General features: G+C 44.7%; 1 protein-coding gene across 5 annotated transcripts in view; it reads right to left on the reverse strand.

Annotated features, from left to right (window-relative positions):
- Positions 1-26,867, reverse strand: part of WDFY4 (WDFY family member 4) — a 281,815-nt gene that overhangs the window by 22,154 nt on the left and 232,794 nt on the right. For all 5 annotated transcript variants that reach the window (XM_077124655.1, XM_077124656.1, XM_077124653.1 and 2 more), the window contains 3 exons: positions 25,714-25,823; positions 13,541-13,694; positions 11,779-11,870 (listed from right to left, as the gene is read on the reverse strand). In XM_077124655.1, coding sequence (XP_076980770.1) covers positions 11,779-11,870; positions 13,541-13,694; positions 25,714-25,823 — 356 coding nt within the window. The remainder of the gene's footprint in view (positions 1-11,778; positions 11,871-13,540; positions 13,695-25,713; positions 25,824-26,867) is intronic.

The raw sequence follows: 26,867 nt of genomic DNA on the forward strand, positions 1-26,867 counted from the left end.
GAGTATTCCTTGCACATCCTTTCTTTAAGTGAACGCTGCCTGGCTGTCACCTGAGATACCAGCTTCCCTTCAGTTCGTTCAGGGTTGGCTACTTGCTGGATTACATCCCAGGTGTCTTGGGGCCAAGAGGTGGAGCCGGTGCTCTCCTGGCTCCTAACTGACATCTTCAGACCATTGCCTGGCTGTCCCCTGAGATACCAGCTTCCCTTCAGCTAGTTCAGGGTTGGCTACTTGCTGGATTACTTCCCAGGTGTCTTGGGGCCAAGAGGTGGGAGCCGGTGCTCTCCTGGCTCCTAACTGACATCTTCAGACCATTGCTCCTCTGCCCTCTTGTTAAAAGAAGAAATAAAAATGCTCCTCTGAGGTTCAGCAGATTTAACTCGACTCCCTCCACATTTTCATTGCTGTCATCTACCAACTTTTCAGCTCTTCTCTCATTCATAGAAGATAGTGACTACAGGATATGTCTTCATTTCTTCTCTAAGAGCTGTCATCATCCATAGTGATTTCAACATCTTGCTTCTCAATTCCTCAAACTCCAGTTCACTAACGTTCACCTCCACTCCCCCTAATGTAGTCCACTCCCTTCAACTAACCATAATCTGTATCAAGTTCCTTAATTGCTCCCTCTTCAAATTCACTCATGCAAATATCTCAGTTGGTGATCGCTGCACCATCTCCTTGCTGGTGGTTTAAAACTACTCTTCCACCTCATCAGAACTTTCAGCCCCCTCCCCTCTTTACCCCCTTACAATCTACCAGGACTCTCTTGTCTACAGCTATACTTTATCCAGTTTAGATTCAGTGGCCCATCATTTCAAGAACACTCTATTCTCAATTCCAACACAGCTTGGAACCATGTGTCTTTTCACAACACTCTGGACAAATGCAAATATTTTCTGTGGGCAAATGCAAATATTTTCTATACCACAGTAGCAAGAGTGCATCACAAAGGAGGCAAATTGGTTAACCTATATTTTTGATCATCAATCTCAAATGGACACCCAACATTGCCACAAAACCCTGGTCAAGTCATAATTAATTTCTCCACAGTGACTATTTCACATTTTTTTGCACTCTGCTCAACTCTGTCCTATCTACTCTCTACTCTATCTACTCTCAGCAGTTGACCACACCTCCTACTTCACATAGAAAACAGAAGCCAGCAATTAAGAACTTCCACATATTTCCGACAACACATACATACCTACCTTCATCCGAACTTCCTGACCTTCCTTCCTCTTTAAGACCAAAAACCATCTTTCTTCTTACCTAAAGCTAATCCTATACCTATGCTTTGGATTCTGTGACCTCCTACCTTCTCAGGAATCGATTATCCCTTCTTCTATTACATCTTAAACCTCCTTGATCAATTGAGTCTTTCCCATTGACTCATTAAGATTTTTAAATAAAATCTTATCTTCCCTCAACCTCCCATCTTTTCCTGGTACTATTATCTCCCTGTTCTCTTCTTCACAAACCAGAATTTTTTCATCCTCACTCTCTTTATTTTCTTAATATATGATTTCCTTATCATTCGTTTCCTTTATTTCACTGGTTGGGTTCAAGTTACTTTTTTTGTTGTTGTTGTTGTGAAGTTTTTTTTTGCTTTTTTTTAATTAATTAAAAAAATTAACTAACACAACATTTAGAAATCATTCCATTCTACATATGCAATCAGTAATTCTTAATATCATCACATAGATGTATGATCATCATTTCTTAGTACATTTGCATCCATTTAGAAAAAGAAATAACAAGACAACAGAAAAAGAAATAAAATGATAATATAGAGAAAAAATAAAAATAAAAAATACAAAAAATATATATAAAAAACAAACAAACAAAAAAACTATAGCTCAGATGCAGCTTCATTCAGTGTTTTAACATAATTACATTACAATTAGGTAGTATTGTGCTGTCCATTTTTGAGTTTTTGTATCTAGTCCTGTTGCACAGTCTGTATCCCTTCAGCTCCAATTACCCATTATCTTACCCTGTTTCTAACTCCTGATGGTCTCTGTTACCAAAGACATATTCCAAGTTTATTCTCGAATGTCGGTTCACATCAGTGGGACCATACAGTATTTGTCCTTTAGTTTTTGGCTAGACTCACTCAGCATAATGTTCTCTAGGTCCATCCATGTTATTACATGCTTCATAAGTTTATTCTGTCTTAAAGCTGCATAATATTCCATTGTATGTATATACCACAGTTTGTTTAGCCACTCGTCTGTTGATGGACATTGTGGCTGTTTCCATCTCTTTGCAATTATAAATAACGCTGCTATAAACACTGGTGTGCAAATGTCTATTTGTGTCTTTGCCCTTAAGTCCTTTGAGTAGATACCTAGCAATGGTATTGCTGGGTCGTATGGCAATTCTATATTCAGCTTTTTGAGGAACCGCCAAACTGCCTTCCACAGTGGTTGCACCATTTGACATTCCCACCAACAGTGGATAAGTGTGCCTCTTTCTCCGCATCCTCTCCACCACTTGTCATTTTTTGTTTTGTTGATAATGGCCATTCTGGTTGGTGTGAGATGATATCTCATTGTGGTTTTGATTTGCATTTCTCTAATGGCCAGGGACATTGAGCATCTCTTCATGTGCCTTTTGGCCATTTGTATTTCCTCTTCTGAGAGGTGTCTGTTCAAGTCTTTTTCCCATTTTGTAATTGGGTTGGCTGTCTTTTTGTTGTTGAGTTGGACAATCTCTTTATAAATTCTGGATACTAGACCTTTATCTGATATGTCATTTCCAAATATTGTCTCCCATTGTGTAGGCTGTCTTTCTACTTTCTTGATGAAATTCTTTGATGCACAAAAGTGTTTAATTTTGAGGAGCTCTCATTTATTTATTTCTTTCTTCAGTGCTCTTGCTTTAGGTGTAAGGTCCATAAAACTGCCTCCAATTGTAAGTTTCATGAGATATCTCCCTACATTTTCCTCTAACTGTTTTATGGTCTTAGACCTAATGTTTAGATCTTTGATCCATTTTGAGTTAACTTTTGTATAGGGTGTGAGATATGGGTCCTCTTTCATTCTTTTGCCTATGGATATCCAGTTCTCTAGGCACCATTTATTGAAGAGACTGTTCTGTCCCAGGTGAGTTGGCTTGACTGCCTTATCAAAGATCAAATGTCCATAGATGAGAGGGTCTATATCTGAGCACTCTATTCGATTCCATTGGTCGATATATCTATCTTTATGCCAGTACCATGCTGTTTTGACCACTGTGGCTTCATAATATGCCTTAAAGTCCAGCAGCGTGAGACCTCCAGCTTCGTTTTTTTCCCTCAAGATACTTTTAGCAATTCAGGGCACCCTGCCCTTCCAGATAAATTTGCTTATTGGTTTTTCTATTTCTGAAAAATAAGTTGTTGGGATTTTGATTGGTATTGCATTGAATCTGTAAATCAATTTGGGTAGGATTGACATCTTAACTATATTTAGTCTTCCAATCCATGAACATGGTATGCCCTTCCATCTATTTAGGTCTTCTGTGATTTCTTTTTAACAGTTTTTTGTAGTTTTCTTTGTATAGGTCTTTTGTCTCTTTAGTTAAATTTATTCCTAAGTACTTTATTCTTTTAGTTGCAATTGTAAATGGAATTCGCTTCTTGATTTCCCCCTCAGCTTGTTCATTGCTCGTGTATAGAAATGGTACAGATTTTTGAATGTTGATCTTGTAACCTGCTACTTTGCTGTACACATTTATTAGCTCTAGTAGTTTTGTTGTGGATTTTTCCGGGTTTTTGACGTATAGTATCATATCACTGCGAACAGTGATAGTTTTACTTCTTCCTTTCCAATTTTGATGCCTTGTATTTCTTTTTCTTGTCTAATTGCTCTGGCTAGAACCTCCAACACGATGTTGAATAACAGTGGTGATAATGGACATCCTTGTCTTGTTCCTGATCTTAGGGGGAAAGTTTTCAATTTTTCCCCATTGAGTATGATATTAGCTGTGGGTTTTTCATATAGTCTCTCTATCATTTTAAGGAAGTTCCCTTGTATTCCTATCCTTTGAAGTGTTTTCAACAGGAAAGGATGTTGAATCTTGTCAAATGCCTTCTCTGCATCAATTGAGATGATCATGTGATTTTTCTGCTTTGATTTGTTGATATGGTGTATTACATTAATTGATTTTCTTATGTTGAACCATCCTTGCATACCTGGGATGAATCCTACTTGGTCATGATGTATAATTCTTTTAATATGTTGCTGGATTCGATTTGCTAGAATTTTATTGAGGATTTTTGCATCTATATTCATTAGAGAGATTGGTCTGTAGTTTTCTTTTTTTGTAATATCTTTGCCTGGTTTTGGTATGAGGGTGATGTTGGCTTCATAGAATGAATTAGGTAGCTTTCCCTCCACTTCGATTTTTTTGAAGAGTTTGAGCAGAGTTGGTACTAATTCTTTCTGGAATGTTTGGTAGAATTCACATGTGAAGCCGTCTGGTCCTGGACTTTTCTTTTTGGGAAGCTTTTGAATGACTGATTCAATTTCTTTACTTGTGATTGGTTTGTTGAGGTCATCTATTTCTTCTTGAGTCAAAGTTGGTTGTTCATGCCTTTCTAGGAACTTGTCCATTTCATCTACATTGTTGTATTTATTAGCGTAAAGTTGTTGATAGTATCCTGTTATTACCTCCTTTATTTCTGTGAGGTCAGTGGTTATGTCTCCTCTTCCATTTCTGATCTTATTTATTTGCATCCTCTCTCTTCTTCTTTTTGTCAATCTTGCTAAGGGCCCATCAATCTTATTGATTTTCTCATAGAACCAACTTCTGGTCTTATTGATTTTCTCTATTGTTTTCATGTTCTCAATTTCATTTATTTCTGCTCTAATCTTTGTTATTTCTTTCCTTTTGCTTGCTTTGGGATCAGTTTGCTGTTCTTTCTCCAGTTCTTCCAAGTGGACAGTTAATTCCTGCATTTTTGCCTTTTCTTCTTTTCTGATATAGGCATTTAGGGCAATAAATTTCCCTCTTAGCACTGCCTTTGCTGCATCCCATAGGTTTTGATATGTTGTGTTTTCATTTTCATTCGCCTCGAGATATTTACTAATTTCTCTTGTAATTTCTTCCTTGACCCATTCGTTGTTTAAGAGTGTGTTGTTGAGCCTCCACGTATTTGTGGATTTTCGGGCACTCTGCCTATTATTGATTTCCAACTTCATTCCTTTATGATCCGAGAAAGTGTTGTGTATGATTTCGATCTTTTTAAATTTGTTGAGACTTGCTTTGTGACCCAGCATATGGTCTATCTTTGAGAATGATCCATGAGCACTTGAGAAAAAGGTGTATCCTGCTGTTGTGGGATGTAATGTCCTATAAATGTCTGTTAAGTCTAGCTCATTTATTGTAATATTCAAATTCTCTGTTTCTTTATTGATCCTCTGTCTAGATGTTCTGTCCATTGATGAGAGTGGTGAATTGAAGTCTCCAACTGTTATGGTAGATGTGTCTATTTCCCTTTTCAGTGATTGCAGTGTATTCCTCACGTATTTTGGGGCATTCTGATTCGGTGCGTAAATATTTATGATTGTTGTGTCTTCTTGTTTAATTGTTCCTTTTATTAGTAGATAGTGTCCTTCTTTGTCTCTTTTAACTGTTTTACATTTGAAGTCTAATTTGTTGGATATTATTATAGCTACTCCTGCTCTTTTCTGGTTGTTATTTGCATGAAATATCTTTTCCCAACCTTTCACTTTCAACCTATGTTTATCTTTGGGTCTAAGATGTGTTTCCTGTAGACAACATATAGAAGGATCCTGTTTTTTAATCCATTCTGCCAGTCTATATCTTTTGATTGGGGAATTCAGTCCATTAACATTTAGTGTTATTACTGTTTGGGTAATACTTTCCTCTACCATTTTGCCTTTTGTATTATATATATCATATCTAATTTTCCTTCTTTCTACACTCTTCTCCATACCTCTCTCTTCTGTCTTTTTGTATCTGACTCTAGTGCTCCCTTTAGTATTTCTTGCAGAGCTGGTCTCATGGTCACAAATTCTCTCAGTGACTTTTTGTCTGAAAATGTTTTAATTTCTCCCTCATTTTTTGAAGGACAATTTTGCTGGATATAGAAGTCTTGGTTGGCAGTTTTTCTCTTTTAGTAATTTAAATATATCATCCCACTGTCTTCTAGCTTCCATGGTTTCTGTTGAGAAATCTACACATAGTCTTATTGGGTTTCCCTTGTATGTGATGGATTGTTTTTCTCTTGCTGCTTTCAAGATCCTCTCTTTCTCTTTGACCTCTGACATTCTAACTAGTAAGTGTCTTAGACAACGCCTATTTGGGTCTATTCTCTTTGGGGTGCACTGCACTTCTTGGATCTGTAATTTTAGGTCTTTCATAAGAGTTGGGAAATTTTCAGTGATAATTTCTTCCATTAGTTTTTCTCCTCCTTTTCCCTTCTCTTCCCCTTCTGGGACACCCACAACACGTATATTTGTGCGCTTCATATTATCATTCAGTTCCCTGAGCCCCTGCTCAAATTTTTCCATTCTTTTCCCTATAGTTTCTGTTTCTTTTTGGATTTCAGATGTTCCATCCTACAGTTCACTAATTCTATCCTCTGTCTCTTTAAATCTACCATTGTAGGTTTCCATTGTTTTTTTCACCTCTTCTACTGTGTTTTTCAATCCCATAAGTTCTGTGATTTGTTTTTTCAGACTCTCCATTTCTTCTTTTTGTTGATCCCATGCCTTCTTCATGTCCTCCCTCAATTTATCGATTTGGTTTTTGAAGAGGTTTTCCATTTCTGTTCGTATATTCAGAATTAGTTGTCTGAGCTCCTGTATCTCATTTGAGCTATTGGTTTGTTCCTTTGACTGGGCCATATCTTCAATTTTCCTGGTGTGATTTGTTATTTTTTGCTGGCGTCTGGGCATTTAATCATATTTCCCTGAGTGTGGGACCCAGCAGGTTGAAAGACTTTCCTGTGAAGTTTCTGGGCTCTTTTTTTCTTATCCTGCCCAGTATGTGGTGCTTGTCTGTCTGCAGGTCCCACCAGCAAAAGATGATGTGGCTCCTTTAACTTTGGAAGACTCTGGCTGCTGGGTGTGTGGTGGAGACAGAGGAAAGGTTGTAGGTTGGTTTTAATGGCTTCAAATTGTGAAGTCCTGGGATCTGAATTCCTTGAGAGAGGGATTCCACCTGAGTTGCGTTTCACCCCTCCTGCGGGGAAGGTTCAGGTGGTAGAGAGCCCTAGAAGCAGCCTGTTTCTGCGTTTGGGGCAGTTGTAACCTATGTAATCCCAGCACTGAGCCCAGAGGCAATGAAGCCTCCGTAGAAACAGCCGCAGAAGGCTCTGTTTCGCCCCCTTTCCTCTTTTTCAGTTAGCCCAATTGGCGATTTCCGCCTTGATCAGTTTCACCTGAGCTGAGGGCCTATTTTTAGTAGTCAGAAGTTGTTCCTTAATGCCACTATTGGTGTTAGGTTGGGCTCAGTCTCTACTACTGTTGGAGACTCTTTCCTTTCCCTCTGGGAAGTCGCCTGTGGCAGAGGGTCATCAGCCACCGCGGCTTGGGGAACCACTGTTCCAATGCTCCCAGCCGGCCCGGGAAGCCGCGTGTGTGGAGGGGGCTGCGGTCGCCGGCCTCCGCGGCTTGGGGAACCGCTGTTCCAATGCTCCCAGCCAGCCCGGGAAGCCGCGTGTGTGGAGGGGGCTGCGGTCGCCGGCCTCCGCGGCTTGGGGGACTGCTGTTCCGAGGATACCAGCCGGCCTGGGAAGCCGCGCGTCGGGGAGGGCCGCCGCGGCTTGGGGAACTGCCGCTCCAAAGCTCCCAGCCGGCCTGGGAAGCTGCATGTGTGGAAGGGGTTCTGGTCGCCGCAGCTTGGGGAACCTGATCCGAAGCTCCCAGCCGGCCCGGGAAGGAGGGAGGGAGGGGCTCCGGCTGCCAGCCGCCTCAGCCCGGGGAAGTGCGCGCCTCTCGGGGACCTCACTGCAGTGGAGTCTTTTAGCTGGTCCAGCCGTTCCAGAATGGGGTACTCTGTGTGTCTGGTCTCTGTCGTGGCTCCAGGAGCTGTTCTGTACTGTTTCTAGTTCTTTAGTAGTTGTTCTGGAGGAGGAACTAAGAACCGCGCTCCTTACTAAGCCACCATCTTCTCCGGAAGTCTCTCAAGTTACTTTTTAACATTATTTTATTTCAGCCTGAAAGACTCCCATTAGTATTTCCTATAAGGTAGACTTACCTGTGATGAATTATCTCATTTTTTATTTATCTTGGTATATAGTAATTTCTCCTTCATTTTTGTAGGATAGTTTTGCTGGAAATAGAATTCTTGGTTGACAGTCTTTTTCTTTCAGTACTTTGGATATGTTGGCTGACTGCCTCGATGAGGAACAGCTGCTGATCTTACTGAGCTTCCTTGTATGTGATGGGTTACATCCCCTTGCTCCTTTCAATATTCTTTCTTTGTCTTCATCTTTGACATTTTGATTATGATGTGGATATGGTGTGGACCACTTTGACTTTATGCTTCTTGGATGTGTAGATTAATGCTTTTCATCAAATTTGGGGAGTTTTTGGCCATTATTTCTTCAAATACTATTTTTGCTCCCTTTCTCCCTCTCTTCTCCTTCTGGGACTCCCATTACCTGTTTGTGGGCTTGCTCAGTAGAGTCCCAGAAATCTCTGAGGGTCTTTTCATCTTCTTTCACTTTTTTTTTCTTTTTGTTTCTCAGAGTAGGTAATCCCAGTTGACCTATCTTCAAGTTCACTGGTCCTTTCTTCTGCCTTCTCAAATATGCTGTTGAACCCTTCTAGGGAAAGTTTGTACCTTTCAATAATTTCTCTTTATTGATAATTGCTATTTCATGCTCATCATTCTTATGCTCTTTTCCTCCTTTAGACACAGTTTCCTTTTGTTCTTTGATCATATTTAAAGTAGCTGACTTAAAGTTTTGTCCAACATGTAGGCTTCCTCAGGAATGATTTTCTCTCTGTGTATGGGCCATACTTTCTTGATTTTTTTGGCATGTTTTGCATTTTTTGTTAAAAAACAGACATTTTATGTGGCAACTCTGGAAATTAAGATTCCAACCCCCTGCTCCTCCCCAGAATTTGCTATTACTGTTTATTGTTATTGTTGTTTGCTTGTTGAGTGTCTTTTCTGAACTCGTTTTATAAAGTCTGTATTATTGGCTGTGTTGGCCACTAAAGTCTTGGTTGATTTGGTGGCCAGCTAATGATTAGACAGAGATTTCCTTCTATAGATATTAATAGGTTATAATAAATAACCTATGGATTATATCTTATAATTTATAGATAAGCCTATAGTCCATTTGTATCCCACTTTGTGTAAAGGAGCTCTGTGTATGCATTTGTATGTCTGTCTGTGTGTGTGTGTCTGTGTGTGTGTGTGTATTGGGGCATGCCTTCAACACTTAGCCAAGCAGTTTAAAATCCTGCCTTAGCTTGTTTAACCAGAGGTCTTACCTGAGCATGCTCCCAGCTTGGGGCATGAAAACAGCACTAAGCATGTGTGTGGCCTTAGAGAGTTCCAGAAATATGCTCGAGGTTTTTCAAACCTCCTGTGGATATCTCATCCCCCAGTGGTTCCTTTTACACTTTGTGGTTAGCCTATTGGCCCCAACTGTTATCCACTGGCTCAGGCAGCCAGGATGCTATACAATCACCTTGATTATTTTCAGCAAGTGCTGCTGAACAAGAGGCTGTTTGTACTGGGTAAGCTCTGAGTCAATTCACGCCTTGTAAGAGGGGAGCCCAGGGAACCACTAGATAGGTCAAAGAATGGCATTTACCTGGGAATTAGCAGAGACTAACTCTCAGGCTGCCAGGCTGCTAGTTTTCACCTGTGATTGTGGGTTTTTGGCTTACAAGGTTTCTACGGAGCTGGGGAGGGGAGATGGGAATAGAGAAAATTAAAACACCACCAGGCTCACTGTTCTTAACAAGATTCAAGCAATTTTCTTAAATAAACCCTCCCCAGGTTGCTGCAAGCCTTTGGCCAATTTCTAGCATTCTGGAAAAGTTGATTCTGACCATTTTTTGCCAAGTTTTTGCTTTTTTGGAGGAGAGGATTTTCAGAGGTTCTCACTCTACCATATTCACTGATGTCGTTATCTATCTGCCTCCAGGCTGCCGACTCTACCCAAAGAGCTCTCCACTGTCACCATCATCACTTGGCTTCCCTAGCCCACATTCCTAATCCATCTCTCAGGGCACCATATGTCTTTCCTTGTAGAGATTTCCATAATTGCAGTTTCCCTATTACTTGTCTGGTTAGTTGATCAGTCTGCCTCCCTGACTAGGCCATGGGCTCCTGCAGTCTGGCCTGTAGAATACAAGGTTTTCTGAGACATGTAGTGGAAGGTTTGCTGCCCTCTGCTGGGCAGTGTACTTCCAGCCCAAGTGCACTGGAGGATGGGAGGGTTGACTGTTGTCGTTGGATTTCCAAACTGCAAGGATAAACCAGGAAAGAACTTTCTCCTTTCCAAGGGAGACGAACGAGAGGAAAAGACATATGTTTGTCATCACTATAGACCCACCCCAGATGTTTTTTTTCCTTTTTAGGTATAACTTACGTATAATAAATTCACCATTTAAAATGTGCAGTTCAAATATGTTCTAACAAATGAATGGTCATGTAACCACCCCAATCAAGATGTTAAGAATTTCCATCAACTCAAAAAGTTGGATAGTACCCTTTCCAATCATTCCCCTGACTTACACATTAAAATCCACTGAACTGTTCTCCATCCCTACAGCTTTACCTCTTCTAGATTGTCATATAAATGGAATAGTATGTAGCTTTGGTTTGTGACTTCTTTTGCTTGGGATCATGCTTTTGAGATTCATCTATGCTGTTCTATATATCAGTAATTTGTTACATTGTATTACTGAGCAATATTCCATTATGTGATAAACTACTGGTTTATATACTCAGTGATTGTGGACTGTTTTCAGTTTTTGAGTAGTATGAATAAAACTGATGGATGCTCATGTACATCCTTTTATGTAGCTGCATTTTCATTTCTCTTGGGTAAATAACTGGAAGTAGAAATGCTGGGTGATATGGTGAGTGTATCTTCAACTTTGTAAGAAACGACCAAACTGTTTTCCAAAGTCACTGTCCATTTTGCTTTACCCACCTACATTATATGAAGAATTCAGGTTGTTATACATCCTGGTGAACACTTGGTTGTATCAATCTCCTTAATTTTAGTCATTCTTGTGGGTGTGTAGTAGTATCTCATTGTAGTTTTAATTTATGTTTTCCCAATGACTAATGATGTTGAACATCTTTCCATATCCTTATCCTAACCTAGGTATATCTGATCCAGGGTAAGTGTCTCAAAATGGCCTTTATGTTATAAACTAAGTCCTCCCAAGTTCTGGCAAATCCTTTGGCCATTGGGAGCCCCTCAGGGTCTCCAGCCCCCGTCTGGACTAGCCCAGGCAGCATGGTGCAGGGAGTGGCCCTGTCTGTAGGTTTGACTAAGGGCACTGACTTACCCTCCAAGGAATCCAAGAAAAATCTAATCTTGCTTCACCCAGTGATTCCCAAAATCAACTGGCACAAGTGTGAAGTCTAATGGAGCTCCTGGAAGATGCTAGATCTAAGGTTCTGCCTGCCAATCTGGGGCACGGATCCCAGCCCCTTCTCTGAAATCTCCAGATAACAAGAGCCTGTGAGAGGCATGTCATTACCTTCCAGTTGACAGGATGCTTCCGAGACACTGAGGGGAGGCTGCACCAGGACCCCAGGGGTCTTGTGTGACCCAGTTTAACTCACCTGCCTGTGAAGGCTGATGAATTTCCGAGGGTCCCCATCAGCCCAGGGAGGGAGCTGCACGTCCCCCAGTGCCGTCCCGTCCTGCATGCAGCCTGAGGGAGATGAGAAACATCAGGGGATTTTGGCAAACGGGAGCATGAACAGGGATGGGAGTTAATTGGAATTTGTAATAATTCCAATGGATATAATCATTCCTATTAATAATATATTAGACTATTTTATCACGATCACTAGATATTATATTAAAATACACATAAATGCAGAGTAACGCCAGGTGCATGGTGCTCGCCCAATAAATACTTAGTCTTGTTTAAAGCCCTCCAAAGGTTTCACAGGGCAACTTGAAAAAAACCTGCCCCTCCTCACTCTGCCCTCCTCCTATTTCCATTTTAGCTCAACTGTCGCCGCCACAGACGGGCCTTTCCTGGGGGCCAGAGAAAGGCAGTTCCCCCCAGAACACTCCTGAACCATTTTGCTACTTGTTTTCTTCCTGGGATTCTTTGGCATCAGACAGTATTTCATTTATTTAAGGGTCTGTGTTTTCTATATACCCTCCCTGCCAGGACTGTAAATCCTTCATATGCACCGTTACCCCTTCCTCACATCGCACCAGCTTGCCTTCCAGGGCACAGCTAGTGTCTCCCCCACAGGACCTCCCCTGGCCCGATGGCTGGTGAGCAGAGCCCCCCTCGGCCTCCATGGTCCCTTATCACCCCGCTTTGTGGCAGTCGTCTTCGGTGGCCATTGGTCTCAACTCTGATGCCCACCAACCATCTGAGAATCTGAACCTGCTGAGGCCAGCTCCGTCCAGCCAGGCCTGTGGAGTCAGGCCGGCCCGCCAGGGGGTGCCCAGCCTTGGGTCTGTTTTAGATGTTCTGAATACTGGGGGCTGGAAACCACTGCCAGAGGGAAGGACCTGGGGTCAGGGTGGGTCCCTTCTCCCTTGCTCAGGCCTGGTTGGTGTGCACCCTATATGTGCTATTTGGGGGAGCCAGAGGAAGGCGAGTTGGGGGTGGGCAAGTGTTGGTGATGGTTCAGCGCGTTCTTCATGGGGCGGGAGGCTCTCCCCAGGCCAGCAACAGGGGCTGCCCCGCCTCTAGATGGTCAGCCTGCCCGACCCCAGCCCCAGCTCTGATCACATGCACACTCCCCGAGACGCCTGCACTTGGCCTTGCACACCTTTATCCATGGAGACTCCCAAGGCATGCACACAGTCATCCGCCCGCTCTGCTGTACTCCTCTAAAGTGGTAAGAGAACATGGCCTCCCCTAGAGATGGCCTAAAGCACAGGTGTTTCTATTATGCCTTGGGTGCTCCCAGGATCTGTCCCAGGCCATCCCGGTATCTCGGAACATCCCTTTCCTTGGAGCCCAGGTTTCCCGTCAGGGTCACTGGGGGAGAAAATGGAGACCAGAGAGGGATAGGGACTTGCCCACATCACACAGCAGGGCAGAGCCCCTGCCGGCACCCTGACCGCCGCCTAAGCTGCCAACCTGCAGCCTGGGAGTGCTCAGAGGAAAGGTTATTTGGGAACAGTGGCCCAGAACTGTCCAGACATCCTGGATCCAGTGTCCCTTTGCAGCCCCAACCTCTTCCTTCTGGTGCTGCCCCCAAGTGGTAATGTTGTGCCTGCCCAGGTCCTGTCGAGGCAGCTGTCCATCTGCTCAGCAAAGATGCTGATGGAGTCCGCCAGGACTCAGGCGGGAAGGCCAGACCTGCATGGCCCCCGCCCATCCCGCCCTCACTCAGGCTCCCCGCTCACCGAACTCCACCGCGTTGCAATTGGTCAAGAACTCGGGCAAGTAGAAGAACTCTGGGGTCAGCTCCCTGACGTCGCTCATGTTCTCTCTGGAGGCCGACTCCCAGGCACTCTTCACGCTGTGGAACATTCTATCGGCCACGTCGAAGCTTCCGCCCTGGGAGGAGAAAGGACCGCCGTAATTAGTGGTGGGCATCTGAGTCCTTAGGTGGGGGGGCTCCGCTGGCCTGGGCATTCATTCATTCATTTTTTCTTTGGTGGAGGTGTGGGTTCCGCCATTTGAATGAAGCTCATACTTTCCTAAAGATATAATGTACTTTGAGACTCCTCTCTGTATCCCTCTCTCTCCTGGTCTATCTGGTGAAGAGAGGAATGCCAACTGAAGAGAAGTGACAATTCAGATGACAGCACGTGGGCTCTACCTGTCTGTCTGTCTGTCTGTCTGTCTGTCTATCTATCTATCTATCTATCTATCTATCTATCTATCATCTATCTATCTATCTATCTATCTAATCTATCCATCTACTTACTTAGCTATCACCTATTTACCTCCCAGCATACCTAGAAAACATTGCAGACTTAGTTTCAGACCATTACAAATAAAGTGAATATTGCAATAAAGCAAGTCACACAAGTGGTTTGATTTCCCATTGCACATATAAGATACGCTTGCACTATTTTGTAATCTATTAAGTATGCAATAGCCTTATGTCTAATAAAATAATGTACATACCTTAATTCAAAAGTACTTTATTGGTTAAAAAAAATGCTAACCATCACTGAGCCTTCAGGGAGTCACAATCTCTGTGCTGGTGGAGGGTCTTGCCTTGATGTTGATGGCAGCTGAAGGCTAGGATGGCTGCAGCAATTTCTTAGAAGAAGGAGACAGTGAAGATCTTGGCTAGAGCTCTTGGATAACTTGCTGCAGCTTCTGTATCAGCACTTGCTGCTTCACCTGGCACTTATAGGTTTTGGAGAACAGTTCTTTCCTTACACCTCTTGAACCAGCGTCTGCTAGCTCAAGCTCTTCTGCAGCTTCCTCACTTCTCATCACCTTCAGAGAATTGAAGACAGGTAGGGCCTTGCCTTGAATTAGTCTTTGGCTTAAGGGTATGTTGTGGCTGGTTTGATCTTCTGTCCGGACCAGCCAAACTTTCTCCATATCAGCAATAAGGCTGTTTCACTTTCTCATCACTTGTGTGTTCACTAGAGTAGCACTTTAGTTTTCTTCAAGAACTGTTCCTTTGGATCCAAAACTTGACTGTTTGGCACAAACGGCCTCCCTTTCAGCCTCTCTTAACCATTTCTAGCTTTTGGTTTCATGTGAGAGACGTGTGACTTGTCCTTTTACTTGAAGGAGGCCATTGCAGGGTCATTAACTGGTCCAATTTCAATATCGTCGGGTGTCACGGACTAGGGCGGCCAGAGGAGAGGGGGAGAGGCATGGGAATGGCTGGTTGGTGAGGCAGTCAGAACACATGTAACGTGTATCAATTAAGCTCACCCTCTTATGTGAGTGCCTCTGTGGTGCTCCCAAAACAACTGCAATAGGAACACCAAAGATCACAGATCACAACAACAGATAATTAAAAAGTCTGAAATATGTGAGAATTATCCAAATGTGATGCAGAGACACGAAGTGAGCACATGCTATCGGAAAAATGGCACCATTACACTTACTCAAGGCAGGGTCACCAAAAACCTTCAACTTGAAAGAATGTAAAATCTGTGAAGCACAATAAAGCGAGATGCAATAAAATGCAGTATGCCTTTATGAATGTACAGCTGTCATCTTTCTGTCTATCCATCTACATGTCCATTCATCAATCACATATGTGCATGATCACTTCTTTTTTTAGTAGTTTTATTAGAGAAGTTGCAGGTTTAAAGAAAAACTATGCAGAAATCACAGTATTCCTATATACCTCCCTTACACACCTTATTATCCTTATATTATTAACACTTTACATTACTGTGTTAGCTTTGTTGCAATTGATGAAAGAATATTATTATAACTATATTATTAATGATAATCTGTAGTTTGCATTAGGGTTCACTGTTGGTGTTATAGAGTCCCATTATTTAAAAAATTTTATTCTAGTAACTAATATACAACCTAAAACTTCCTCCTTTAACCACATTCCGATATATAATTCAGTGGTGTTGATTATTTTCACAGTTCCGTGTTACCATCACCACCATCCATTACCAAAAATTTTTCATCATCCCAAACAGAGACTCTATCCCAATTAAACACCCCACCCCCTGGCAAGCTATACTCTAGTGTCTGCGTCTATGAACTGGTATATTCTAATTATTTCTTACCAGTGAGATCTTACACATCTGTCCTTTTGTCCTGCCTTATTTCACTCCACACGATATCTTCAAGGTTCAACCATGTTGTCACGTGTATCACAACTGCATTCCTTCTTTGTATAAAAAGTATTCTATCGTATGTATATACCACACTTTGTTAATTCATTCATCTGGTGATGGATGCTTGGGTGGTTTTCATTTCTGGGCAATTGTGACTAATGCTACCATGAGCACCGCTGTGGAAATATCCGTTAGGGTCCCTGCTTTCAACCCTTCTGGATATACAACTAGAAGTGGGGTTGCTCAGTCGTAAGGTGATTCTATACTGCCTACGTCTTCCACAGTGACTGTTCCTTTTTACAGTCTTAAAGAGCAGGAGTGTTCCTATTTCTCCACATTCTTTCCAATACATGCTCTTTTCTTTTCTTTTTAATAGCAGCTGTTCTGGTGGGTGTGAAAAGGTATCTCCTAGCTTTGGTTTGTGTTTCCCTAATGGCTAATGATGTTGAGCATCAGTCTATGTGCTTTGGGCCATTTGCTTTGGGAAGTGTCTATTCATGTCTTTTGACCATTTTTTTTTTTATTGGGATGTTTGTCTTTTTGTAGTTGAGTTGTAGGAATTCTTTACATATTTGGATATTAATCCCTTATCAGATATATGGTTTCCAAATATTTTCTCCCATTCTGTAGGTTGTCTTTTTACTTTCATGATGTGATCATTTCTTAAAACACTCAGTCCCTCAATCCCTCTCTGGAAATTTGCACCTGGATAATGCACTTTCCACTGTAATAAAGGAATAGAAGTTTCTCCACTGTGGAGGCAAAATCTCTATGGTCACTGGTCTGGTCATTCTTTCACGGACCAGACCATGAGGCTCTGTGTAGGAGAAGTGGCAGTGGGACCAGGAACGACTTATACCCTATCCTTGATGCTCACAGTCCAGAGCTGAACTCAGGATACTAACTAGAGGACAAAGACATGGGTTGGACAGTCTTCCTGGACATCCAGGGAAGTTTCCAGAAGTTGATCCTGCACGTGACTCCGGAGAAGGCAGGTAGAGGGCAGGGTTGTAAAGGCAGAGCCTGCAGTCAGGGCTTGGGGTGGGGAGTCTTACAGTGCATGCAGATGGTGGTGGAAGAGGGGTGAGGCAGGAAGGGGGTCTGGGCCCCTGGGTAACCCTGAGTGGAGAGACTAGGTATGAGGACAGAGACCTGAAGGAATACCAATAATCAAGGAGTGGGAGTCTGGCACACGCAGGACCAGGGAGCCACACCTCCTGCCACAGCCAGCCTGCAGCTTCTGAGTTCTATGTCCACAGTGGTCCTGATGCAGCCCTAGGAATAGGACCAGGTAAGAATTAAGGCAATTTCTTTCCTTGGGTCCCATGGTCCCTCATCAGAATTGTCAAATCTCTCCAGCTGATGCCACCTTGGTCATCAGGAGGTGTTGGGGGTGGAAGGAAGGCAGAGAGGAGCCCCAGACCATGTCCTGGTTAGAAGAACAAAAAAGTTCGGGGCAGACAGGTTTCAGGCAAGAGATTCTGAAACTGGTCTGCTTATGTTTGGGGATATCCAAAGACACCCTTCTCCTTGGGGTTCAATAGTTCATTTGTTCCTGTCAAAGCTGAGTCTTTGCTTAACAAGGACTTGTCTTTCTTCTGCCACCTTCTTTAAAGGACGTGTGGCCTCAAGAACAAAGATGCAGAACCCAGAATGGCTGCACGCAGAACCCTCCTCTGCCCACATCAGTTCCTTCACTTTTCAGAGATCTGAGGTTTCCTATCAGTAGGTGTCCAAGGAACCTGGATGGATAGTAAAGAAGGACAAGAGCCTGACTTGTTCGCTCCACGCTAGACACTTCCTACATGCCCAGATCCCCTCTCTGAAACATCACAATGACTGTATTAGATAGGAATTGGTAGTTCCAATTCACATACCAGAAAACTGAACTTCCTATAAGCTTCACGATTTTCGCAGGGCTATCAAGGCAATAAATGGCAGAATTAGATCCAACCCACAGATGCAACTCCAAGGGCCAAGCCTTGCCCTTGTACCAGTGTCTTGTGGGAATCTCTGTGTGAAGTGAGTTCAGATGTAGATGGACCTGGGGCAAACTTCATCCGCCATGAGTGGGCCTAGGGGAACTGAGCTCTCTCCAAGAGGGGAGACGCCACCCCCACCAGAGGCAGGATATACCTGGGAATCCTACTGGTCGTGGACTGGCTGGTCAATCTGAGGATTCAGTGAGACCCATGGGTTATTCTCTATGCAGGGACACTTGCCAAGTCACCCGGAGGTCTCAACTCAATGCAGCTTGCAGATGTGGCCTTTCCCCATAGTCGCTTTACTCTCAGTTAATATTAAGTGATGACGCCCACCATCAAATTCAAATTGAAATGGGAACAAAATGGGGAGGAGGGGTCTAAATAAATCTGCATCTAACAAGTCGCTCACTGAAGCATATTAAGAGCTTTATGTATTTAATCTGCAGCCAGAGAAGTACATCCACGGGAGATTGATGTCATCTCATCATTGTCTTTTCCCTCTGCAGCTTTTATGAGTGCTGATGGTAATCTCCTGAGAAACAATATGATTTGGTAATAAAAAGATTACCTGTATTAAATAAAAATAATATATACATAGGAAATATTGTTAGTGCTACAAATCTGGTTAAAGATATTACCACAAAGAAAAATGTTATTTTTTTCACAGCTGTTTAATGCATTTTAGCAAAAGTAATATCTTTAAAACTTTAAGCCTGTATTATTTATAAAGGAAGCAATAACTGATTTTCCTATTTCCTATATTAATAAATGTATTTGCATACATTTGTTTCAAAATTAATGGGTTTTCTCTCTTCTGCAATACAAAAGAAAGTGCCAGATTCCCTAGAAGAAAAAGTCGCGTTCTTTGTTACTTAGATTCTGAGTCTGTGGGCGACATAAACTCTGGTGCCTGCCAAGAATAAGTCAGGCCCAGCCAGCATCTGAGTCTCACTAAAGCAGGGAAGGGAAAGCAAGAAAAAAATAAAAGGAAGAGAAGGGGAGAGGCCAAGAGACACAATTAAGGTTTATGGAGTGACTATGTAAAAAAATGCAAAGTAAAATGAAATAAAACAATGCAATTATGTCTAGAAATTGAAAAAAAACAAAGGGACCAGACAGATTTACCAAACTAAGACCTTCACCTCTACACATTCTGGAAATAAGTTTGAACATCCAGAATAATGAACCCTACGGGGATCCAGACAGATGAAATAAAAAATAATAGTTATATTACTATCAATGAAGGAATGACCTCTTACCCACACAAGATTTTCCTATGTGGTATCTAGGCCAGATGACAGCGGTGCCAAGGATAGAGAAGGCCAAGGCAAAAGGTTATATTGTCTTTGGGTTTTAGGCTCAACTAAGGTATCAGTCAAAGGTAAAGAGAATGGAAACAAATGTCAGTATTGAAAGGCTCAGAAATATAACGCTAGGTATCCTTCCTCAATTAACACACTTTAGGAGGTGTCTATTTTGTTACATGATGAATCAAAATTAAGAACAAAATAATGGAGAAAGCAATGGCTGAGAAAGACTGCTGGTGGACACTGAAATGAGTTGCAACAGAGAAATGTCCACAATTAAAAATGGAAGCATCAAAGGGAATGTTCTATGTATAAAACCTGTATTAAAGGCAAGGCAGCTTTCATGGGAAGACACCAATCGCTATGCAGAAGTGTCCCTTCTATTTGTGGATCTGCATAAGTGTTCAGATTGCTGTATTCCTAAACCCCTCTTCCCTATGGGGGTGGGGGGAAACATGTTAAAAAAAAATTCAACTCTTGCTCTACATCCATGAGAAGTTCAGTAACTTCCAGAGCTCAGGGACACCCAAATACACAGATAGATTTGCAATCTATGCTAGAAAGGCTGTTCTTTCTTCCAAGTGGGACTGACCCAAATCAGCCCAGCACTTCTGTATAATGGGACTGGTCTCAGCGGGGGGTTGATGATCCCTTCTCATTGCAGACCTGTATATTTTTTCCCAGCCACTATTAAAGCATTCCATGCAAACCATTCAGTTACAGGATTTGCCTGCAATTTGGTTGATCTGAGTCTATCAAAGAGGCCATATGCAGGAAGCAGGCTGCCTTGGGTCTGAACTTCAATGCTGTATGGACTCCGGTGAGTTTTTTAATCTCTTCAACCTCCCATCTCCTCTTCTGTAAACTTCAGATGCTCACTGAGGGTGTGAAAGCAATAATGTGTATTTGTGTGTGTGCATGTCTGTGTGTGCGTGCATGTGTGTGTGTGATGTTCCTAACACACACGCCTAAGGCATATGATAACGGTCCCTGAATGAATCCAGACCTTCTGTCCCTTTTCCTTCCCAGACTAGGAACTAGGGAGCAATCCTGGGTCCGGGTCCCAAGTACCGTTGCATGGGCGAGAGAACCGGGGGCTTCCAAAGAAGGTCAGGGGCAAAGGAAACAAAGGAGACAGAGGTTACTGGAAGTGAGGGTGGGGTATAGTGGGAAATGAGGCAGGGTGGAGATGGGAACTAGGGGTGAGCATGCCGAAGTGGAGACACCCCTGGGGAGGGCCTGGAGCAAATGGAGAGAAGTGTCCATAATTGAAGAGCAGCTTTGCAGCAATGACACCACGGAAGAAATGAGGAGGCCACTAAGTTGAGTGAGAGGGAGCTGGGCTCCTCTCCCATGGAATTCCCAGCCTCCCACCCAAAGTGCAAAGCCGAGTCCAAGCTCATAACTGGGAAACCTGTGCACAGTTCAGCTGCCCTCCCAGGCTTACTTTCGATTGAGGATAGGGTGGCCCCATTGTTCCTTCCTGTAGGATATGGCCTTTTACTAAATAAACCCAACACCCATGAAGGCACTTGGGAAACCGCACAGCCCTTTATGATGGCAGAGACCGTGTCCGTTTATGGAATGCTTAAAAGAACAGCCAAGTGCTCTCACACTATATCTCTCTTGAGCCTCAAAACCCGGAGTCAGGTGTCATTTTAAAGGAGAGGGATATCAAGGCTCAGCGTCTCAACATGACCGATTACAAAGTTCTAGAGCCTGGATTGGATGACTGCTCTGCCTCGATCCCATGCGCCTTTTCTAACACTCCTTGTTACGTCTGTGTAATATATCTCAACCGAAGCGTGGAGACTCTCGAAGATTCTTTTTGAGCCACAGCTGTGGTCCTTCTAGACTCTGCCTCCCCTAGCATAATAATCCTGTCATTGAAGCCTTCCCTGCCACACTGTCCTCACTCTGTCCTCTAAGCCTCCAGCCCAGTGGGCTTGGCGGCCTCTGCAGATGGACCAGCCTTATTGGAAGCCCCGAGGGCCAGAAGGTGAGCAAATAGCCTCCATGGCTCCTGAGGTGCCCAGAGTGGTGGCTAAGGAAGCCCAGGTGGCCGTGGGCACAGACATAGGTGCTCTGCCTTCCTACCCCTCTCCTGCACTTGCTGCTCCCTGTCCCGGGGCCAGCACCCACCCAGAGCTCCTGGGTAAAGAGCCCGGACCACCCAAGGGCTCCCCCTTGGTGCCTGCTGCAGCAAGCCTGTGCCTTACACAAAACCCAGCCATCTCTCCTCAGGTGGTTCGGTAAAGCCTTCCCCACCGCTGGTAACAGCTGTCTTCACACAGGCTCTGACTTAATTAACACAGTGCTTTATTTCTGTTTCTTATTAAATGCTGCCGTGGTGACAGCGGTGGCAGCGGTAACCTCCTCACCGGGGCGCTGGCTGCTTTGCTCCGCTCCACGCCACGAGGCTCTGCTCTCAGCTTAAGAGCAACCGATGCCCTGACATTGGAGGGGGTCCCAGCAGGGAGTGTCCCTCTTGGACTCTAGCTCCAGGCGAGCCGGATTCCCCAGATAATGGGGCTGCCGAGGGCCTGGCAAGTTCACGGCTCAGGCAGGCAGAGGCTGTTCGCTGCCAAGGACTCAGGGTGAGCAGAGCCTGAGCACATGTCACCTGCTTGGTGCATGCAGCACATTACCACCTTCCCTGGGTCATGAGGCCCTATCAGTTTCATAACACCTTGGGCAGGAAAGCAGACCCAGCCGCAATAGAGGCATGGTGGATTGCCAGGCCAGCCCAAATGTCATCAGCTGTACATATGAGGGGCACACAGCATGTCCTAGTCCCAGGGATTCAAACAGGCCACACTGCAAGCTCCCCTCCACGGCTCCCAGCACACTGCACGGTGGACAGGCCACAGCAGCCGAAGAGCTGTTCCTGCCTCTTGGAAAAGCATCAGACCGCCAGCCCCCAGCGCGGGTGCCACCAGGCACCCAGCATCAGGCTCATCGCCCTGCCCCTGCCTGCTGCCAACCCAGGCAGAGTAGCACATCTGGAGGCCAGTCGCACTCCTGGGGGGCGGCCCGGGACACACAGTACACATGCACACCACATGTCATGTCACGCGAGGGGCCTGGCGTCATTTGACTCAAGGCGTGACTTTGAACATGGCATGCGTCCATCCCTCCCGGACACTTTGGCCCCTCTGGGGATCTCTGGAGCCCTCGCTTCTATTCAGGATGAGTGTTTCAGGCTCGGTGTTGCCAATGTGGGAAACGCTCACACCATCTTGGAGGAACCTCAGGCCAGCTACGTGATGTCCAGGAGACCCAGGAAATCGAGGCTCGTCACAGTGCAATCTCCCAGCCCGAGAGGTTAAATGAGGTCCAAATACACAAAGGTACTTAGCTGCAGCCAGGAACAGGGGAGGTGCTTGGTGAGCATCAGAGGCTGGTGCCCTTATGAAAGAAAGGATCTTTAGGCATGATGGTTGCATCCCCCTCCTATAGTTTATGAACCAGGAGACTGAGTTCCAGAGAAAGCAAAGGATCTGCTCAAGGTCAAAGAGAGCAGAGAGCAGGATGCTGGCCCCACATCCCAGCCCTTACCACTGAGGATGATGGACAGCAGTGGGGATGTTTCCTGCCAGTGGCTGGGAAACAGTAATGGAAGAACAGACACTTCATGCTGACTCTTGCATGTATACCTGGCTCTGGAAATCCCTGACATCCTCACTACCCTGCTCCTCAAAGAAAGAAACTGTGTCTTATGTGTCTTATGTGTCTTATGCCCCCTTGCCCCCCACCGTGAAGTTGGTGCTTCATGGGCTGTGAGGATATGAGGAGGCACCTCTCCTTGCCACCACATGGGGCAAGGCAAAGCTCTCATGTGAAGAAACAGCCGACCCTCCTCGGGTCAGGCTGGGATGGTGGGAATATCCTGACTTCACTGATTTCTGGAAGAGGCTAGAACATTCCTGTGATGGTGTGCAAAGGTCCCAGGGCTCACAAAGTCACGGTGGGCTCCCCAGCAGGTGGTCTTTATATTCATTTCCTTGAAAGCTAAAACTCATCTTTTTTCCAAAGGAAAAGCAGAAGATGGTTAGTTCTTCTGCCGGTTCCAAAGGCTTGGACTACCTATGACCCACAGAGCAGTCCAAGGAGGGTCACAGAGGGCCAACGTGACTCAAATTCAAGGCGGGAAGGGGAAACTCATTTAGAAGCACACATGGAGAGCCCACATAACTTTAACTCAGAAGACTGGTCTTGTACCAGACCAAGCAGAACCCAGAAAAACTGGGGGCATATCAGAGACTTCAACATGGAGACCAAGAGGCCCAAGCTCATTTGATTGGACTTGTCCTCCCTAAGCATATAAAATCAGTTCTGATCATTGTACACTGGTTTAGACCATCTTCAACCAGTTTGGTCTGGTCATAAATGGACAAACTGGCTAAAATAAGCTAAAACTACGTTAAAAATGGGCTTACACCAAATATCCCAGTGAGTTCACAGCACATCTATTGAACGTGGCCCAGGCTAGCTTGAAATGCTTTCTTCAAAGAAGTCCAAACTGTCTTGAATTAACTTAAATGGAAGGAGGCCAGCTTGGACAAGTTTAGACCTGCTCTGATTGGGTCTAGCCAATTGCAGAGGGAGGAAGGGAATGACTGATCACCTACAGAGTGTCAAGCCCCAAGCTGAGGGCTACACTCATACTTTCTCATTTACTCTTCTCAACAGCCCATTGAGAGAGGTGTAATGAACTCTTGTTTCAGAGGTAAAGTAATTTGCTGAAGATTCTACATCCATTGAGCAGCAGAGCTGGGCTGTAAATCTCATAGCTGACACTGTGGTATTTCTCTCTCTCTACCTCCTCTCTGTGTGAGCAGACCCCTAGCAACAGGTAGAGTGGGGGGGTTCCAGCTTGAATGCATTCAACCCACGGGGAAAGGGGAAACTCTGGAAGCATCCCGAGTTCCCTGGCTGGGAAGCAGAAATGGAATCCATCATTATCATCAGCAGTGCTCGTCATTTCTTGTGGATTAATGAGCAACATCTGGATGGGATTCCTGGCATCGGATGCAGCTCTGGGACTGTTCATTTTCCAAACCAAACTTACTTGAAATGCTTGTTGCCTGAGAAAGACTCAGGGGATGCACACTTATTATTTTTGAGTGAATTTCCAGGGAAAGCGGGTTATACAATGTCTAGACGAAACACACCATCAAGTACAGAGAAGGCTGTGCCAAGAAACAGAAGACAAGAGGGTTTTTGCTCCTTATTGGAGAAAGTGCCTCGGTCATGCCTACTCCTTCTCCTGGGCTCAGGCGTTGGTTTTAGTGCTGACATGGGGTGATCTTTGGTCTCTCAAGGTCAAGGTCAGAGTAACCTTGATGATGAGGTCAGACCACACTACACACTGTTCCTGGAATACTCATGCATTCCTAACTGTGGCTTGGCTGTTAGAGCAAATCTGAGCTTATTCTAGAAGCTTCCATAACAATTGCCCCTGCCATGGTCTGTTACATCCATCTGTGGCTGATGCTTTCCTCTCTGCAGGACCACTGCAAGGTCTGGGTCAAGTCAGGACATAAGCTTAAACTGTGGGGTTCATTGGTTTTGAAGTTGGCTGAGCCAGCTGGCTACTGGTCCAGGGCTCTGCCCATCCCAGAACTGTATCCTGGGGTAAAGAGTACCTTGGAAGCACAATCTCAGTGGATGGGGTTAGAAGGGAAGAGAAAAAAATAACTTGATCTTTCAAAAGGAGAGGAAGGGGCCTCTTGCTTCTCAGTGTCTCTGTAATGCTGTCCAAGAGGGACCCTGTCCCAAGAATGTTCTCCATGAGTTGGAAAAGTCCATACTCAGGAAGCAGCACTCGTTCACTCTCAGCTTGTATAGGGTAGCCAGGTGAAATTCAGAAGGCTCAGCTAAATTTCAGACAGACAACAAATGATTTTTTAGCACTCATCACTGTGTATCTGAAATTCATTGTTTATCTGAAATTCACATTTAACTGGGTATTTTTATTTGCTAAATCTGGCAGCCCTAAAGTGGTATGCTCCTCTGTTTGCCTGTGGGTGGGGAAGTTGGTTGGTTTCTTTCTCTGGTTTAGCTGTTTGCTTTAGCCTTCAAAGACTTCATTTGCCCTTTGAAGCCTTTCAGCTTGTACTCAGCATCATGTTAGTGCATTCTGATGTCTTGACTCGTGGTCTTTTCATGGTTCCTTCTTTGTGTTTCTTTCCCTAATGTTCAACCACCTCCCTTCCCAGGCTTCAAGCTTCCTTCTTTCCCTTTTCTGCTGAAACATACTTGTGTTCAGTAACCTTCTTTGTCTCTTTTATTTCTTATTTTTTTGAAGTCTTTCCACCAAACTCTGTTGGGCAGGTGTGCAGATGCAACTGATCCACAGCCAGTGGCCCCTGGATGCTCCACAAGTGTCTAGTGGAAATCACTGGCTCCAGAATGAATTTTGGGCAGGCCTTTGCTGTTCTGAGCCCAGCGTTCAGTCTGTGAGACATCGCTGGGGTGGGGGGTCTGGGGAGGTCGGGGTGCTCACCTGCAGGGAGCAGAAGGCCTGGGTGAAGGGCGGCATCCTGACCAGGTAGGAGGCAACGATGATGGCCGAGGAGTAGTGGGTACAGTAGTGGCACTGCACGGTCATGTCTCCTGAAATGAGAGGATAGTCCCTGAGTCTCACTGGCACCTGTGCCATGAGCATGGCCCCACCTGTGGCAGAAGCTTGCCAACCTACTCACAGATGTCACCAGGGTCAGGTCAACAACCACTGCTGGTAAAAAGCATACTCCAGGCTTTCCAGGTGTACCCCCAAGTCATCAGTGGTCTGCTCTCTGGAATGCCAGCAGACCCCAGGTTCTTGGGGAGGCAGTGCCCAAGGGCTCATGGGAAGGGCAGTACAGCTGTGGTCTGCTGATGAAGGGGTTATCTAGAAACCCCAAAGTCCTAACAGCCCCCCACCAGCACGTACTCCTTTGGTTCTCCTTAACAACAGAAGTGCCTGGTGGGAGGGCACAGCCAGTGACACAAGTGTGGATGAGGGCACAGGCTTCTCATTAGCAGAGGGGCCTGGACAGCCCCTCTGAAAGATCAATGACTATGTTTTGCTCTTTCCAGGGTAAGCTAGAGACGGGTATGCAGAGACGGAAGGGTTCCCCATGGCCAGACCATTTCAGAACGAATACCAGCACTGCTGCAATCCAAGGAGCACTGTGCATTCTGGACACTTGTCCATTGTTCCCTCCTGAATCCATAGGGGCCCTCTGAGTCAGTGCTGACTTATCCCCATTTACAAAAGAAGAGACCAGGGAGAAATAAAGACGAGATTATGGAGGCATGGTCTGCAGAGGCCTTGGCCAGCTTCCCAGAAGTCTGTCCCACCCACTTCCTGCACACCCACATGCTGGGCTCTCTAAATCAGTTGTCTGGGGGGTGTTTTATGTACATCTACAAGCCTCAAGAGGTGACTCTTCAATGTACACTCACACTAGGGTGGAAAAGAACAATGCCAAAGGGGCCCTGCCTGGGACCCAGCTGGTAAGGTGATCCTTCTTGTCCTGCCTGTGTGGGGAGGGCCAGCAATGTCTTAGGACACCAGGAGAACTGCATCTGGGGCAGGTGGCTTAGAAGAGTCAGAGCTGGTGGAGCTTTAGCCCCAGGAAGAGATAAGAAGGTCACAAAGGGCCGGTACAGCTC

The sequence above is a fragment of the Tamandua tetradactyla genome, chromosome 13 (genome assembly GCF_023851605.1).
Source record: "Tamandua tetradactyla isolate mTamTet1 chromosome 13, mTamTet1.pri, whole genome shotgun sequence".
In the NCBI taxonomy this organism is placed as follows: Eukaryota; Metazoa; Chordata; class Mammalia; order Pilosa; family Myrmecophagidae; genus Tamandua; species Tamandua tetradactyla.